Here is an 18,924-nt window from a genome sequence, read left to right as displayed (position 1 = left end):
AAATTATCCATTAAATCCTATTTTACTTGTCCAGAGGGTTCGAAAATGTTTTTAAATCCAAGTCACATTTGAAAAGCTTTACGTTAGGCTTTTCAAATCATTTAGTTGAATTTTTCCAATTTTTTAAATTAGGTGTGTTAAGATGAAATTTGTATCATCAATTAATTGGAATATTGTAATATAGTACAATATGTTGACCAGAATAAAGATTGGGACATATTATTCAGTTACAACAATTAAGAGTGGTATTGGGCCTTTAACACTAGGCCTAGATCTAGTGTTGTTGTCCAAATCTAGTGTTCAAGTGAATGTTTTTGAAAAAAAACTACAAATCGAGTGTTTTTATATTGGAAAGTTTTTTTAATCATTTATTTCGATTTTTTTTTAAAAAATCAAGGCTAATAAATCATTTATGTTTGGCTATTTTTAATTTTATTCTTAAATAGACCTAGCTATCTCTTTCTGATAAATTTATTTTGGATTTGGCAATCTAGTTTTCCCCTCTTCTTCCTTGAAATGTTAAAATGAAAATGAAAATAAATCCCAGAGTACTGAGTCAAATGCAATGATTTTAGGTCTATATTATATTTGTTTGTTTCGATGGTTATTAATTTATTGTCGACTAAACAAGGAATTGGTTCAAGAAAATCGCTATTGTAACAAAAACATGTAGCGTAGTACGTGGTGCCTATTTATTATAATGAAGAAAAAAACCCATAATTATCTTTGTTAATTTTGTGTTGAACAAAAATGAGGAGTTTTCCGAATGGGGGTATTGTTTTTATGAATTTAGTGTTTTTATAGCTAAAATAGTGTTATTTTAACTCAGATCTTGTGTTATGGGAAAATTGTCACTGGTCATCCTGGTGGTAGAGATACCACATCACCAATTATTTCCCCCTCGTCTCTTAGACCGACTGTAACTTTTTTCCAAATTTTCATTGGACAGAACGCGTTCTACCAAAGATGGAGCAACAGGTTGCAACCTCTTGCTCAAAAGCAGGTATGAGGTTAATAATGGAAACTTTTGATGTACAAGCTGGAAGTATGCAACTGTCCGCCGTACATTTCAACCGAACAAACTTCTCAACTCTCTGATAAATTGTTTCAATGGCATTTAGTAATTGAACTGGAGTATACAGGTCACAATTCTATGGAATACAATTACTGCTTATTACTGAGCGACGTTTCGACTAGGCTTCTCTAGTATTGCATGATAATGACTAGAGAAGCCTAGTCGAAACGTCGCTCAGTAATAAGCAGTAATTGTATTCCATAGAATTGTTGTGACCTTGTATATTCTTAAGTATCCTTTCACCTCAAAATCATGAATATTCATCAAAACCTGACAGAAAATGCATATTCAGGCCCTTTTTCTTCGATTCAACACAGAGCGTCAAACTATCATTGTCGAGTATAATCTTTTAGAGGCATTTGATAAACTATAACACACACTTATGGAAAACCAGGTACTGATTTATGTGGGCGACGTTTCGATGAGTATTCCCTCAACGTTAGCAAGCTAACAGCGCTACTTTTGGTGGGAAGTCGCAACTATTTACCAGAAGACCGCAATTTTCTCAGATCAATATATTCTTTATTTGAAACGCAAAACGAAACCAGATGTTTAACTGTGCAACCAATCGAGAAATAAGCGCGTCATAACTATTTCGGCCTTTCAAATGATTTGGTCTGTTTTCAAATTTTGTCTTGAAATTCCAACATTTGTCAGCAAGCTTGTGCAAATACACGTACTTCTTAATTTTAAGTGAAAGAAATGAAATGGGGTTTAACGTCCTATTGTTCTGCTCCTATACTGGGCTAATGAAGACGGTTTAAAGGGACAATAAGACTCTTGCTGGCTTGACAGCTCCAGAAAATAAAAAATAGCCTTATTCTAAGTACTAAATGTGTTAGTGTCCTACCTGTTGTGTAAATTATTATCCATTAAATCCTATTTTACTTGTCCAGAGGGTCAAAAATATTTTTAAATCCATGTCACATTTGAAAAGCTTTACGTCAGGCTTTTCAAATCATTTAGTTGAATTTTTCCAATTTTTTAAATTAGGTGTGTTAAGATGAAATTTGTAACATCAATTTATTGGAATATTGTAAAATAGTACAATTTGTTGACCAGAATAAAGATTGGGACATCAGTTACAACAAGAGTGGTATTGAGCTTTTAAGTGAAAAAGACGTCTGTTGTTGTTTTGTTTTTGTTGGGTGCGTACATTAGCCAGGTTGAGAGATTCGAATAATCACTACACGTGCGTAAATCAATTGTTTATTTCCCGCCCCAGCAATTTCGAAATCTAAGGAAAGGAAAATAAAGCGTAAACAGAGCCATAAATATGCCAAAATCGTAAATGTCCGACCAGAAATTTCACATTGGTAACCCCTTCCTCTTCTCCAAGACTAGATATCATCTATATTAAATTGCCTGCATGTCATTACTGTGAACAAACTCGATTTTATAACCTAAAACATTAACTTGGGTTCAGACATTCGTATCATCATCATGAAAAGACACCGGCCTTTTACAATATTCATAGCTGGATCAGATCTGATACTCGAGGGCTGCATGACTGAGTGGTTAAAGGCGCGTGCTTTAGATCATTAGATATGTCATTGCGTCAATTAAATGGCGTGCTGTCGATTCCCCGTCGCCTTTCTAAACTCGTGAGAATTTTCTCCGGGTCCCCAGGTTTCCTTCCACTGGAAATTAAAGACCCCTACGCATAGCTTATTATCGAAATACAAATGAAACATTAGTCCCGAAATGACCTAGTTTGTGTCGAGTTAGGCCCATTTCTCGCTATCACATTCGATAATATTGGTGATAGGCAACGATGTTCGACAAAGCAAAATACAAAACCAATTGGAAAATAGACGTGTTTATCTGAACACAAATCGTATTGCTATATAAAAAAGGCATAAAGATTCGTGATGATCTATACCCGGAGAAATAATTTCAAATGGTAAATTTAATTATTAGATAATATATTGATAAGATATCTTAATTTCAAACTAGTCATCTCCATGATGACTAATAATAAGTCACTAATTGTCTAAAAAGAAAACGAGGAAAGGGGTAAAAAAAATATACCGATTATGCATGCATAATTTGAAAATCATAGATGTCCATGTTAGCCTAATTACTTACTAACCCATCAAGACGCCTTATAATTAACTATGACCTATAATAGCACCTAATTAATCAAGTGTCACTCCTTTAAGCCTCTTGATAAAATTTCTGCTTCTTAAAGATATAACTAAAAAATTATTTATAGAAACCGTAATAACATTCCTGTCATTGTATACGTATGTTAATTCCATGTTTCCTATCACAGGAATCAATATAATTATCAAGATCAGAAGTCATTCATTTTTATTCGAGAAATAAACCTTGCAAATATACGTCAGATTGGTTTCTCACATTGCCAGCTTTTGCTAGAACACTTAAAACCACCTTCTATTTAGCTAACCATTTCTGTGTTCATTGACTATTCCAAGTAATGCAAAAGGACCTAATGCATAGCCTTGTGTTATGCTCTTTTAATATTAATTGATTAAACAGTGGCTCATGGAATGTTTTGTTATTTTCGCTCTATTCCCATTTCTGTTGCTGTATAGAATGCTCCCAATATAAAATCTTAATTGTTATGCGTGTTTGTAAACAATGTAACTTTTTTGCCAATAAGTCGAGATTTTATTTGTGTCGTAGCTGATTTTCTTACAATAATAAATACTAATATCCTATATAAAGATGTGCTACTCCCCCTTAAAAATTTTAATGACATCACACCTGAGCATTAAATTAACATTGCATACAGTATGGTATTATTTCATATTAAATACGACAGAATTGAGAAGATGTATGGCGGTAATAAACATCTAAAATGTCATAAGTTGATTGGCTGATCCAGTCATCTTACGGGCTGTACAAGTCATCCTTCATCCCATGTCAAATTTGTACCAGAAACTACTGATGTGGAACGAGAGATGAAATACCAGTACATACACTGTCACCTACTACTTTGAATATACAGGTTTACTTTCGTTCAAGCAGATATGTTTCATTATATGCCATAATTTTGGATTTATTTTTACGCATCATGAGGTGAGTAATTTCGTTTTATTCCGAAAAAGGTGTTCATAATGATCTATTCATGGATGGAAATAAATATCAGCGATCTTTTAACATATCCATGTACGGACAAACCTTATTCTATTTTAAAACTAATTAATCAAGACGGCCATTCTATTTTAAGCTTTTATTATACATGTAATATATGGAGATTCATTTCGATATTTTTACTCAAAAAGTAAAATTTGGATAAAGCATAAACAAACAAAAATATACTCTGTCACGTTATAGATAATATCTATTCTGTTATAATAACATCACACTTGTCGAGTGGACGTTAAACTCTCTCTCTTTTAAAAGTAAAAAAAAATGTAGTATTTTATTTACAACGTGATTTTAATAAGAAAACTATTCTGATCAAGGGTTACAGAGTTTTTATCAGAATCGACGACATTGACACTGATTAATAGTGTTTTTCACTACTTCAATTTGATGTGCAGATGTCATCGTATTTTTTATGACAGCAAATCGGAATGCTTCAATGATGTTCATTTCAGTACATGGACACAAATTTTCGATGTGAAATTTTGTAAAATATTAAGTTTGTGGAAGTATTCCTAATTTCGTGAAACATTCCAAAATGTGGATTTCGGTATTTTATATGTACATATATATATATTTCAGCGGTGTTTCTCAATCGGGCTTTCTTCAAGAAAGGAATTGATCATTTTGTTGGGTTTTTTTGGGGGGGGGGGTTTGTTTGTTTTTGTTTGTTGTTTTTTTTTGGGGGGGAGGGGGTCTTATTAAAAATTGTTATCGTGTTCGTGTTGATAATATGTAGATCAGTGTAAATTTTCATATTGACACATGTCAACCCTACTAAAATATAAAGTTCATAAAGTAAAGTTCATATTCGGTGTATTTCCTCATAGGTAGGTCTGATAGGTGACATGAATAGAAAGAAGCCAAACCTTTCTATACAAATGATTTATATATAACTCTATATCGTGGAGTTTTTTGGGGTTTTTTACCGGAAAAAGATGTTTAATTTGTTTTAAAAATTCGATAGAATATTAAAAAACATTACGATCGGTTTTTCTACTTTGCAAAGTACATCATTTTTATCTATTTAGCTGTTTTGTTTACCTTATGTTGGTTTTCTAAATGGTGGGCCCTTTGAGAAGGAAAATGCTACAGTTATGATACTAGAAAGACAACGGTACTCTCCCAACATTTAACATGTTCAACTGATCATGTTTGGCTTTGAATACTATCTCTAAAATCTGTTATATGTGTTATAATTTAGGTTTTAAGGTATATATTAACCTAGGAAAACACCATGCAGTTGGTCATCTGTCAATGTCCAGTGGTTGACCTGACCTAGTCCAATCTATCAAATACATTCTAGTCAGGTTAAATACAATACGGATTATACTTTTCACGAAAAACAAATCTGTATCAAGACGAACTGTTTCCTTTGATTTAAACTATGCTCTTACACAATAATCAGAAGTCGGAATAAGTCTAAAGTGTCAACTACCCTGGTTAAAGACAGATGAAGGTGTTATATTGTACACTTCGCTGATACCAGAATCTCACAATCTCAACTTATCATGTCGCTCTATTATTTTATGGTAGTGGTATATCATAGACTTTACCATGTCGTTATTATGTCAATAGTGCATAGCCTCATATTCACACAGAGAACTACCTACTTTTAGAATAGAACTCTGCCCTGAATGGCCGCCAGATTAAATAATTAGTAGCCTTATTTTCACACAGAGAACTACCTACTCTGAGAATAGAACTCTGCCCTGAATAGCCGCCAAATTAAAAAAAAAATAGTAGACTGGTTTTTTTTGATGTAATGTGTTTTTAATCCGTTTTACATCTTTTATACACACAAAGATTAGTAGAATGTTTATTTTTGTAAAGTGTTTTTAATCCGTTTTACACCTTTCATAAAGATTAAATAAACATCTTCTATTTTGTTTAATTGAAGAAGAATAAATACTTTTCTAGTATTCGATTTAAGAATTAAAATGCCGGTCAATTAGCTAATTGTAGACATACATCGTAACTTTCGTATGACATAGCGCATCTCTGCATTTTATATCAGTAATGTGTAAACTTCACCATGTCGCTATTCGTTTTATATCAGTGGTATATAAGATTTACCATGTCGTTATATATGTATGTCAGTGGTATATAAACTTTACCATGTCTATATTTACCCTCACTGTTCTGAGATTGTTTTTTTAAAATCATTTGAAAACTGTAAATAGACCTATATGGGAGAAAGAGAGGGGGGAGGGAGAGAGGGAGAGTTTAGCCTCCACTCGACAAAAATTATGCCATTTCGGGACTAATAGACCTATATGATTGCATACATACATACATACATACATACTGTACATACATACATACATACATACATACATACAATTTGATGATACCAATGGCAGGTAAAGTTGTCCCGGAAACATCCAGCTCCCCACAACCCCAACCCTCCAATTTCATGTACCCACAATTTGAACACATCAATCTATAATGTTTGAAATTTGATTTGTGTGTATTATATGTACAATGGCATATTTTATATTTCATTTCAGGTTTAATTTATGGGACAATATAACGTAAAGAACTTATTGAAATGAAACGTTTTTTTAACATTTTACAGTTTATAAAGAAAGTATATTTCTTGGGTAAGTATTTTGATTTATAGCATAGCCATCTTTCATATTTATGTCTAAAGTGTCAGCCAATTTTATTGTACTCTTAATTTACATATCCCAGATCTTGTAACCCGGCACGATTTGTTTTTGTCACAATATTCCAGACTTAAACTGACAGATAATTTCTTACCTTTTGAACCTGGACCTAACAAATAAATATACTTGTCCAAAATACATTAAAATCGACCACTCTTAACGTAAGTCATGGCCGTCTTTTATTTTCATTACATTCTATTGATTCCATCCTTTCCTGTTTTAAAACGTCAGTCATCTATTGAATACTGATTCGTTTCTATCCAGGGACATAGAGGCCAAGATGGCACATAACCACTATTGTTTTCTTGTATTTAATTGTCTATATTACTATCTAAAGAACAAATTTCAGCCCTTATATCTATCTGCTCAATTTAATAACAAAAATAATTTCATATAGTCAGAAATATAATATAGTTCATGAATATAGATAATGTGTTAATTTGTTTCTGTTATCATTATACAACAAGAGATTCTCAATATCGTCACTTATTTTGTATATTGTGTATATTTTACACTTTTTGTATAATCTATTTTATGAATATATATACATATGGTTAAAATTATACAATTTATTTGCCTTATTTAGAAAAATGAGATTGATAATTAGAACACTTGTTTTTAACCCTGCATACTTACAGTGCGTAAACCGCCAACTCCAGTGTCGCATTTTGATGAAGAGGCCTCCGGCTATTGTGGTTTTTTTCCACGTTTGGGGCCCCACCCTCACGATTAGTGTAAACTGAAAGTGTGTTTTAAACACAATTGGGCAAAGCCGGGGATGATGATAGATGCTTAATACTACAGTACATGTAAGAAAGGCATATGACAGTGTCATAAATATTACACAACTTGCCCGAATGCTTTATACTTCAGTCTATCAAGCCTATAGGTAAATCTGGCACTTGTTAACTCACTAACCAGGTAAATCCGGCACTGGCTAGCTCACTAACCAGGTAAATCCGGCACTAACTATCTCACTAACCAGGTTAATCCGGCACTGGCTAGCTCACTAACCAGGAGGTTTCGGGTTCGATTCCGGTGTTTGTCGAAAATGTTCCTCAGGATTTTCCAGTGTGGTTTAGGCTTTAATTTTATATCACGAAATTGTCTGTGTTTGTTTCAGATATATAAAAATATAACCACGATTCTGTGGACTATTCGTGGTATGCATCAGTATAAATGACATCATGACATGTAATCTTATATTATGAGCAGTAAAAAACACCACTGAATCCACAGACATATAAATCGGACATATTAATTGTCATGACATGTACATGTAGACAGAAGAACAATGAATTCATTGTTTAAATAAAATGAACATAGTTCTCAGTAATCCCTATATAGATGATATATGCTAACTAGAATGTTTTGATTGGCTGGTTGACTTGTTTCTGGGCGTATGGTACTCGAATGGTTACTCATTTACTTTGTTCTGCCATTTAATCTGGAACTGTTTAAAACATTTTGTTTCTTCATTTTGTTCCAAAAAAGGTCAACGTTTAGTTTATCAATGGCGACAAAATAATTTACTTTGGAATGTATTTAACCAGTTCTATCACATATGTAATAATGACTGACACCAATACTGTCCTTTAATTCACACTCCTTTCAGGTTTATAAACACGTCAACTTTGCGTCTACTTTATGGACTGAATGGTGTACATTTTATAGTTGGCTCAGGGTGGGATGAATTATATTTTACATGAAATTCATCAAACTTATAAAAAAAATGACACCTTGCTCGGATTATATAAACTTTGTTGGGTTTTTTTTTAATGCTCATATTATTTCCTACCACTCTTCAGTTTATGTTTGATACCACAGGACAGTCATTACTTAACTAATCCGAATAACATTTCATTGGAAATAGTCGTACACGGGGCAGGGTATTAATTCTAGGATATCAGATACCAATTCACCGCTATTCTATTGAATAATATTAAAGATTATTGAACCATCTGAATTACACTTGGTGGGGACATCTTATAACGCATAATCATGAACCTGACACTTTAAATGATTACTCTATCTTAAACCACTGATACCACTTCTCGGGACAATCATTTCCCAAGTAATCCCACATTGTACTTTTGTACATAAAATTATACTCGTCAAAACTTTTTAGGTCCAGCATACTCTGCTAATTAATTATTGATTTTTTTCTATCAGTATTTCTTTTTTGTTTTGTTTTTCGCATTGCCACAAAAAGCGGCTCCGGTCATATTATAAAGTGCTTGTTTTTTTTTTAGGTATAAACTATAAATGTCGAGCACATTAGTAGGCTATACTATAAATTCAAATTGATTTATGGATAAACCAAACTAAGCATTAACTAGAGCCATAATGTATTAAACGAATAATTAATGACCATTAAAGTCCATATACTGACACATTTGGAAAAAATGCCCACAAAATACATCTTGTATAAATCATGGTTCTATTGCAGACAGAACCGCTTTGTTTGACATTTATAAGTTTGTTTTTTGGGGGGTTTTGGGTTTTGTTTTTTTTTTTGTTCACCTTAAAAATATATATCACGTAACCATTACAGAAGTACATACTGGTTATAATGCAGATATTACAATATCGTAGTCGAAAAGTGAACCAGAGACTATGAGGTCATAATTTCCCCCTTGATACCAACGATTCCAGAACATTATGGAACTCGGGCGACAACATAGATTCGTAAATCAAATATAAATCAACTTCAAGGGATTACAATAAATTATGATGATTGTGGTTATAAGTATAAAGATAAGCAATAACAACAGCGTGGTCACGTAAACAAACACGATTGGAGGCGCCGGCGTACTTTTAATAAGTACTAAAACCGATCCTTTTTTATGGCATCAAATAGTTTTAGTCGAGTAGTAAAAAAACTGACTGCGATTGTTCTGGATTTTTCAAGCTGCTAGTTCACAGCTGTCAGGAGTGGTCCTAAATAAGAAATATGTTTTGATGTGACAAGATGATATTATATACCGAATATCGACAGACCCACGGTTAATTGTATGCAAGAATGCTTCTCCCGATAAATATTTTGGGGAAAACATGCAATAGTTATGAGCACACATACGAACTATGGTTAATATAGGCGGGTGTTAACACGTTTAAATCAAAATAATAATAAAATACAAGGATCTATCCACAACGTTTCTACAAGAAAGTTTGGGCGAATGGCCAAATGGTCTGATGTCTGCGCTTTGGATAAGGTCTGTCTTTAAGTCAAGTGGCGTGGTTTCGATTTCCAGCTTGTACGTGACAAGCTGTAGGGTCGCCCGCCCAACCGAATGCGTTTACTCTGGGTCTCCCGGTTTCATCCCACTGCTACAGACCGATACACACACGCTCATTCGCTCAAGCGATTTATTGAAAAAAAAATAATCATTATGTTGGTCCCGAAGTGGACAGATTCTCTCTCGCTCTCTAGGTATCGACGGAAATCTCAAGAATTAATATTCGAGCTATAAATATTTAAAAATATGGATGCCTTATGTAGCCCACACATTGTGACATCCCTGTCAAACGACACATGTAATATCTTACTTATATGTAAATATATACCTCAGACACGGGACACCTGTTCAATATCTATAGAAATAGTATCGCAGAGTTATAATATCCTGTAAGAATGACTGATGGTATTTCTATGTACCATGCCGGGTTTCGTGTTATGTCATACATATTTATAACTTACATACATATGCCACTGTCGTCAGGGCGGATCATAAAAAAGTTAAAAGTAACAGTGACTAAAAGCTAAAATAACTAAATGTTTACTTAAAATCTCTATTTTCCGTGATATTTGGTGGTTTGGGTGGGACTGATTATGTGTTCAAGGAGGTGGGGCGGGACTACCCGCGCTTCTGTCTTAAATTTACTCTTCAACATACAGTTGCCAAATATCACATTTCCAGATCAAGTCAGAAGCATCCCGTTTGAAAAAAATTGTGATTTACTTCAGATAAAGCCTGGCATGTTCTTGTCCACAGAATTAACACCATGGGGGAAATAATTTAAATTTGTATTCGCGGCAGCCAAACACGCCCTTAAATTTATAATTTACAATTGTGCCCGAAAATTCTGAATCAGCAATGTTTAACTTTATGTGTTGCCAACCGCAATGTTGAATGGTGTCAGGAAATTATCAGATTAACATTATGTGTTACCAACTGCCAGTTGTATGAATCTATCGATAGCTAAACGCAGAAAGTCAAATTTAATCAAATGTAGTGTCATCGATTCAAAAGGCCAGTCAATAGAAGTAAAATAGCGAAACCTCTCTCCCTTACCTGATACGTATAAATAGTGTGTGGTTTAAGAGAATCGATGCCTTTGAATATCTCTGTAAAGTTGCAGATTTAAATTTGGAATGGAAAATAAAGAAATTGGAGTATATGATAAAATGGAACAAGATGATCCATATGATTTTCTGTTTTCTTTCTTTTTTTTATTTTTAAATGTGATTTTTTTTTTTTTTTTTTTGTATTGATTTATTTGCTTCAAATAGTTACCTTGTTTTGTGTTTTAAGACGGATATTATGTTTCCATCCGCCTATATAATATATACATCACGTGTTGTATTCTAAATATACTAAATATAAGAAATGCGACGATTCATAATGAAGATTGATTGGTCAATAAAACATTTATACATCGCATATCTATCTGTTTAGGCCTATATAAAATATGTAGATAGGTCACGTATATTTTTTATAAGGGTCAAACAAAATAGTTTTTTTATAACCTAAGAATTAATGAGAAAATGCATGAGAAAATGTATGAGAAAATATACAATATATACCTACTTTATTAGATGAAATATTAGGATTAAATGTTTTTTCAGTTATTTGTGGTGTATGGAAAATTAGTTCAACTTGAACGTTGAAACAAGGATCAAAGTATATAAGATTCCCGGGAGCCGCGGTAATCCAGTGATTGCTTACGATGTCGAACGAGAGAGACCCTCAGAATTTTCCGGCACCGGTTTCCGTTGTCGGTGTTGGTGCAGGACGGAGGATCCGGCAAGGACATAATCTAGTAGTATGGGACAAAAAACTGAGGCCTCGTTTACACGTTAACGTGCACATAAAATATCCTTTGGCAGTTGGAATTCGATATAAGAATACGTCGCAGTGCCCTGTATGGCGTACGCCCGTCCTCATTAGCCAATACGGAGCAGAAAAGTATAGGACGTTAAATCCCATTTGATTTTATTTCATTTTTAAGTTAACGCAAATATTGTTCAAAGGTCCGATATTCTAACTGCATGGATGAAATCAAATAGTATGCCGTAGCGTTCGTGATGAAAATGGTTGAAAAGACAAATGCATGATGCTGGTTACAAAACTTTGGAATATGTATATTTATGGCGATATAGGTGAGGTGGGTGAGGTTTATAGTTGGTATACCTGCAGGTTATAGGTCAATATTTCACCACATCTTAACCAAAACATGTCAACCTGTCACGTATAAGCAACTTTAAACTTGCTGGTGTGCAAATTACTGACACTTTAAAACTCAACACATAGATATATGTACAGTCGTTTGTTCGTGTAGAATAGTTAGTTACAACATAAAAAGAATCACCGCTGTTATGCTGACTACTTTAGGGCATACCTGGAAACAAATTTTATCTATTTGTGATTTACCAAACACGAAAATAAATAAAAAAGAAACCAACAAATGAAACCAATAAACCACCAAAAACAAAGGAAAAAACACCAAAAAGAACCCCAAAGTAGGATAATATTTAATTGTTATCAAATCGAAACTGTTTAACCAAATAATTGAAAACTTATCAAAAGCGAAAAGGCTAATATTTGAGAAAGTGGAGACCATAATTTGAAAATGAAACCAGAGACAACGATTTGAAAATGAAATAGAGATAACTATAGCGACAATTAGCGACGGCAATTTCAAATCAAAAGATCTAGTTACTAAAATTAGAAAAACTAAATAATAAATTTGAATTTTTTTTTACCAAAGTAGAGGTAAGAACTTGGAAAAACTAAAAATTTTAGAAATAAAAATTAGAATTGTCAAAACCAGATTCTAAAATAACTTAAGATCAGAATTCGATGACGTATTTCTACGTATTGTGTCTTGTCCAAAGTTTTGTTTTGTGTAATTATAATAGAAACATCAAATTAAAACCCAATCGCTAGTATATAGGAAAACGTATCAGCTAGAATATGAAATCCTAAATAGGAAATCTTAGCGCCTAGAATAAGGAAACCTAGTGTAGCCAGAATGAGGAATGCTCACTGGTCCGCGGGTGAACTAGTCCGCAGGTGCACTAGTCCACCGCTATAAAAAATATTATAAATATGGGTATAAGAAAAACCAGCAGGTATGGTGGCTGATTGGTATCATATCGTGATGTCGCCCTTCATAATTGTATAAACTAGTGACAGAATTTGAAAAAACAAAATGTATTATATTTAGGGTAATTGATGGATGGCAAATAGATATTGAGATTATTCCCCAGACCTACTTTTGATGGTTTCCGATGCTAATTAATGGTTATTTGAAATTATATCCGAATTTTAATTATTTTGTATATTAGATTATATTTGTAAATATATTATAATTGTATGTAATATTACAACAAGGACATACGTAATGCATATTACGTCAAGTTATATATATAGGTAAATTAATTTACTTGTAGGTCATACGATATAATTTACATGAAGGCTATCAATCAAATATCAGGGAAAACTACGCTTCATTGGTCAATGATAACACCAAATTATTAATGATAATTTCCTTTAATTATGTCAGCATATCCATCTAGCTTGGCACAGATGAGAGAAAATAAATTGAGATAATTTTTTAAAGGAATATTGTGAAATGTTTGATAGTGAAATGGAAATTGGAAAGTAATTTAAATTTGGATTAAACAGTGTGTGGGGTTTATAGGCACCCGAGACATGTTTTAATGGTCTAAATATGCTAACCAAGATTATGTCCTATCAATGGTTAAATAATTTAGTTCATGTACTAACAATACAATTTTAACTAATTTAACTTAAATGACGCAGTAAACGAGTACTTGTACTAAAAATATTACAGTATACCCATATCAGCATACGTAGTACATTCTACACGTCAAATACTTAAAACATAAGTCTTCCCAAATCAGCATAGAAAATAACTATACAAAATATTAAGTCTACCCAATTCAACACAAATCCTTGAAATATTATTGTCTTCAGTAAACAGCATCGATACACCACACACTTACAATGCAATAGAAATGAAATGAAATGAAATAGGGTTTAACGTCCTACTGCTCTGCTCCAATACTGGGCTAATGAAGACGGGCATACGCCATACAATGTGGTATGAGGGAAATTTTGCCCGGGCAGCGGCACTATCGCCTACTCTTATATCAAATTCCAACTGCCAGGGGATCTTTTACGTGCATTCCAATATATACACGGGACCTCGGTTTTTCGTCTCATCTAAAGGACTAGACACAGCATGGTCAATACATAACACACATAAATGTACTATTTATTGTACCATTTCAGGTTTAGCAATCTGTATTGTGGGTCTAGCGGGCATAGAATCCCGATCAGATCAGGATGGAACAAATGACCATTATACTATACCAAGTATAACAACATATGGTGGAAACAAAATAATATGCAAAGATGGGTGGATACCAGCTAGAACAAAACAACTTGGTCCTACCACAGCATTTGTCTGTGTTAAATTATATAGAAGACCTCATACCTGGTTAGATGCCCAGAATGTTTGCAGAGCCGACCATTCATTTTTAATTAAATTAGAATCTAGACTTGGATTGGGGCGCAATTCTTTGGATCAGGTGTTAATAAATGAAGGTAAGCTCCACAATGGAAATGATTTTATCTATGTTGATATCCATTTGAATAAATTGTAAATTATAACGACATATTTAATACATAGCTCTTCCCGAGTGAAATGAAACTAATTCTTTGACTGAATCTAGGTTGGTAAACGGACATTAAGTACTTTAAAAAGTCTGTTCTTCTAATATTGTTTTAGTATGCAGGCTTGGCAACACCTTCTTTTAGACAAACAATAAGGGTGTCATAATGGGGCAATATGGAGTGGGTTACTCGAAAACTGTCAAAATGCCAGGACTATTACTTTCTAAATGTATGCCGTTCAGCCCATCGATCTACGATATGCGTCTTCTAACCAAGAGCGGTTATGATAAACATCTTTCTCATAAAAAGTATTGTTTCTCTAAAATTACCTCGTCACTTTTGCACACCTTTTAATTTCTAGTATACTACCGAAACCCCTCCCCTTTAACGGTCATCCACATACCCTATTTTCATCGAATGACTTTGGTGGGTGTCTTTAAAGATTTATTGCTATTGTTACGACAGGGATAAATCATATATGGTCTGGTTTACATGTTGAAGATTCTAGACTGATCTGGGATGAGAAGAAATCACATATTGTACAATCTTATGTTGGGTGAGTATTTATATAGTGCTAAATCTTTCTAACAATATGAACGCTGACGTACACGCCATAATAATTTTATGGGTTTGTCATTTGGAAATGTGGAGATCGAATCATGGGTATTAGTAATGTCTACACCATACCTTGTCATTTAGTTCCGACAGTTCTGATACTATATATATAGTAATATCCAGATATAATTAATTTTAATTTTTGCTAAAACGAATCGAAGAACACGTTATTAAATAATTTATATCGTTATCATTTTCAGCCAAAATGAGCCATTTGGTGACGTGAAGAGAGGGTGGAAATGGCAACAGGGAACGTTTCAAGATTCATCCAATACATGTGGGGCATTTTCAGCTGGAGCAACTCCTCTTAAACGTTCTGTTAGATCCACAAACATTGACTCCGACGACACAACTACAGCACCAACTAATCAGACCACATTGAATAATACAACTACACAAAATACCAATGATTCCCAAAACTCAACAACAGATCAAAACCAAGATGATGACAGTAATGATGATCAATCTGTTGATGTCAACTCAGGTAACTCAAAAGACAGCGATACCGTCACCCGTTCTCCAAATGTCACCACGACAGAAGCATCGAGTGTAGAACTAACCACAGAATTCGACAGTATCGAAGTGACAGATGAACCCGACAGTGCCGACGTTGACGACACCACGTTGGGAAACTTCACGTTTGAAACCACAACACAAGCACCCACCGTTCTGGACATACACAAACGCAGTACCCTGAAACAACAAAAGTTCACCACACCAAAAACACCCAACCCCGCACGTAATGTTTTAGAAGCAGATCCCGTGAACAGCACTCAAGAAACAGCGGATTCGCAAGAGATTCTAGCCAATTCATCTCAAAAGACCCAGCAAACACCCGACGCATACGTAGATGATTCAAAAGAAGTTGTGGACAACGTAACCGATACAGTAACCCCTGTACCTGTACCTACAGCAAGTGCACCAGTGAAAGGAACTTCGGTAACAACAATAGCAACTGTATCATATACAGATGTAGATGATTTAGTTCCAGATTCTAAAGAATCCAACACAAACGATAACTCGCCGGAGGTACTGGATTATATCACTGCAGCCGCCACAGAAGGCTCACCTCAACAGTCAGCAGAGAGTCGGGTAGCTCCTCCTATCAATGTAGCTCCACATGCTGACTTGTTGCCCTCCCTCTCTGACGCATTAGATGCTCATAATTCCCAAATTCAAAATATGCGTCCTAGAATGGAAATGGAAGACTGTGAAAAACCATTCCCGTTTATATGTTATAGTGAACCCATACACAGTCTTAGTCCCGGTAAGCTGGTTACATTATTAATCTACACGCATGGTTCCGTATGAATATAATTATATAAACGTACGGTGTTTTAAACTAGCACTTCATGTGGATGTTTATTGACATTATCCCTATTTTTGGTTCCACCTATCTGTGTGGTCGTTCACTATTTCTGTAAATAGTCTGAGATTTTGTTTACAAGCTGACTGGGATTTATTGGTTAGAAATAAGTAATCAGACATTTGCTAGAACCCCTGTCACCCAAACCGACTACTGGTCAGAGCTTTTGGAGGATTGTTTGTTTAGTCATATTTGGGAAACCTTACTGAAATTCAGAGTCGCACATCAGTTGTCTTTGTGGAGTTAATGCCCCTGTACGGATCGCAGATTTTGAAAACTCGCAGGGATTATTTTTGGATAATCATAAAATTCAGAGTCGCACATCACTTCTTTGTGGAGATATTGGGCGTCACAGAAACGCGAGTACAGTCAGTCTATTTCAATTCTTCTGAAATCGGTCATATGCAGGGAAGCTAGTGAAAAACAAAGCCATGGATCACTTTTTGTTTTGGCCGAATAATTAGCTTACTTTATGAAATTGGGTCTCTACTTATCTGAATTAGACAAGAACACACTGTGTTTTCCCTTCACAAAGCTGTCGATAGGACAAGTACGAGTTAAAGGGTGTACGTCGAATAATGGAATTTGTAAATAAATGTTATTTGCCGGTATAGTATTCGTTGGAATTCTTATGAAAATGGGTTCTATTCTGAAATAAAGTTTTGTGTTTTCTATTCCAGATCCTCACTGTGGAGTTCACTGGGTTAGTCACCACCATTTGGACAAGTGTTATAGGGTCATAGAAACGCCGTACACCCAAGAGGGTGCAGCTCAAAATTGCGTGGATCGCGGCGGAAGGTTGGCAGACATAAATAATACCTTTTATGGTAACATTTCCGCCATGGCGTTTGCTTCACATCCCCGCCGTGCATCTTTGGGTACGTATAGAATAAGGCATTCCAAAGGTGTATCAAGTTCTACTCTTATTTCGAATGTTGTTTTAACATGCACACCAAAGTATACGCGAGACCTCAGTTTCCCGTCCTTTCCCAAGAACTAGACGTTGTTCCTTGTCAGGCTTGACGTCCTGTGGCACTGACAAGGGGAAACTACAACTGAAAATCCCGAGGGACTTTTCCGGCCAACACCTGGATCGACCCAGGGACCTTTAAGTTAGGTAGACAAGACGGTGTCTTTCTCATTGTCCTTACCACTATCGTTCAGTATTACATTACGTCATATTTTCATTTTATTATGGAATGTGCAAACGCCCGGCTAAGTTTAGAATATTATTTCATTATTTTTCTTGATATTTGAAGACTTTGAAGATCTGTGGATTTGTTAAAATGTTAGAATAACGATGAAATGGACTTTATTGGCATGCATCGTTCCTGCGTTCGTGGGGCTTCATGTCCGCTTCCACCGAGGTTTGTATCGCAAACAAATATTAGCACGCAAGAGCCCCGCCCTTTTTATACATGAATACTGTTTTATTGTTCTAGGGACACATGTTTGGGTAGATTTCGCTGAGTCTCGAGACGATACATCAGATTCTAAATGCGATGCTGTATCTGGATATGACGTCGCTAAAATTAATTGTGAAACTCGATTACCAAGTGTCTGCGAAAAACAAGTTCCGTTAACAGGTAAGAAACCAGTTTTAAACTTTTAAAGACGCTGGTAAAATTGTCTGACGTAAGCAACGTCAAAAATGTCACAAATTTATGTCACATGTTCGTTTAAAGCTTTGTCATTTGGGATAGTCTATTAAAGGTTATTCTGAAATTTAACAGGTGCTGTAAATATTCAATAAAATAAGCCTAATCCAGAAGATGGTTTCACGCTTGAGTCTATTATCCTTATGTGGGTGATAATGTTATTTTATAAGATAAATGATCAGTATTTTAATAAAAGACAATTAAGATTATTCATATGACTATGTTAATTGTAGATATTAAAGCATTCTTATATAAAGGTAATGTACCGTTATAATTAAAATCCTACACCCCTATCTTTATTCAACCTATATTATGTAAATGTGTTAAATAGCTTTATTTTACTTCTTTCTTTTAAATCTAGTATGCCCTTGAACATTTCAACCATATTATCTATGGTTCGAAATGGGCCCTGTCTGTCATTTGAAAGGGTTAAATTTATCTGTAACCACATTTGATATATTATTAAACTAACATTAGCTTCCTACACAGTTATGTTCATTAT

At 34.4% G+C, this 18,924-nt stretch overlaps 1 protein-coding gene across 2 annotated transcripts in view; it reads left to right on the top strand.

Moving 5' to 3' along the window:
* Positions 1-3,991: 3,991 nt before the first annotated feature.
* The window catches only part of LOC126828473 (uncharacterized), a 28,538-nt gene continuing 13,605 nt past the window's right edge, over positions 3,992-18,924 (top strand). The window contains exons 1-8 of one of the 2 annotated variants that reach the window (XM_050558212.2): positions 3,992-4,120; positions 6,700-6,792; positions 14,400-14,714; positions 15,249-15,339; positions 15,599-16,665; positions 17,445-17,642; positions 18,207-18,350; positions 18,656-18,679. In XM_050558212.2, the coding sequence (XP_050414169.1) occupies positions 6,741-6,792; positions 14,400-14,714; positions 15,249-15,339; positions 15,599-16,665; positions 17,445-17,642; positions 18,207-18,350; positions 18,656-18,679 (1,891 nt within the window). In that variant the 5' untranslated portion in view covers positions 3,992-4,120; positions 6,700-6,740. The remainder of the gene's footprint in view (positions 4,121-6,699; positions 6,793-14,399; positions 14,715-15,248; positions 15,340-15,598; positions 16,666-17,444; positions 17,643-18,206; positions 18,351-18,655; positions 18,680-18,924) is intronic. The other variant, XM_050558213.2, reaches the window with a different exon arrangement.

Source organism: Patella vulgata, chromosome 7, assembly GCF_932274485.2.
Source record: "Patella vulgata chromosome 7, xgPatVulg1.2, whole genome shotgun sequence".
NCBI lineage: Eukaryota > Metazoa > Mollusca > Gastropoda > Patellidae > Patella > Patella vulgata.
This window is presented reverse-complemented; position numbering and strand designations above follow the sequence as displayed.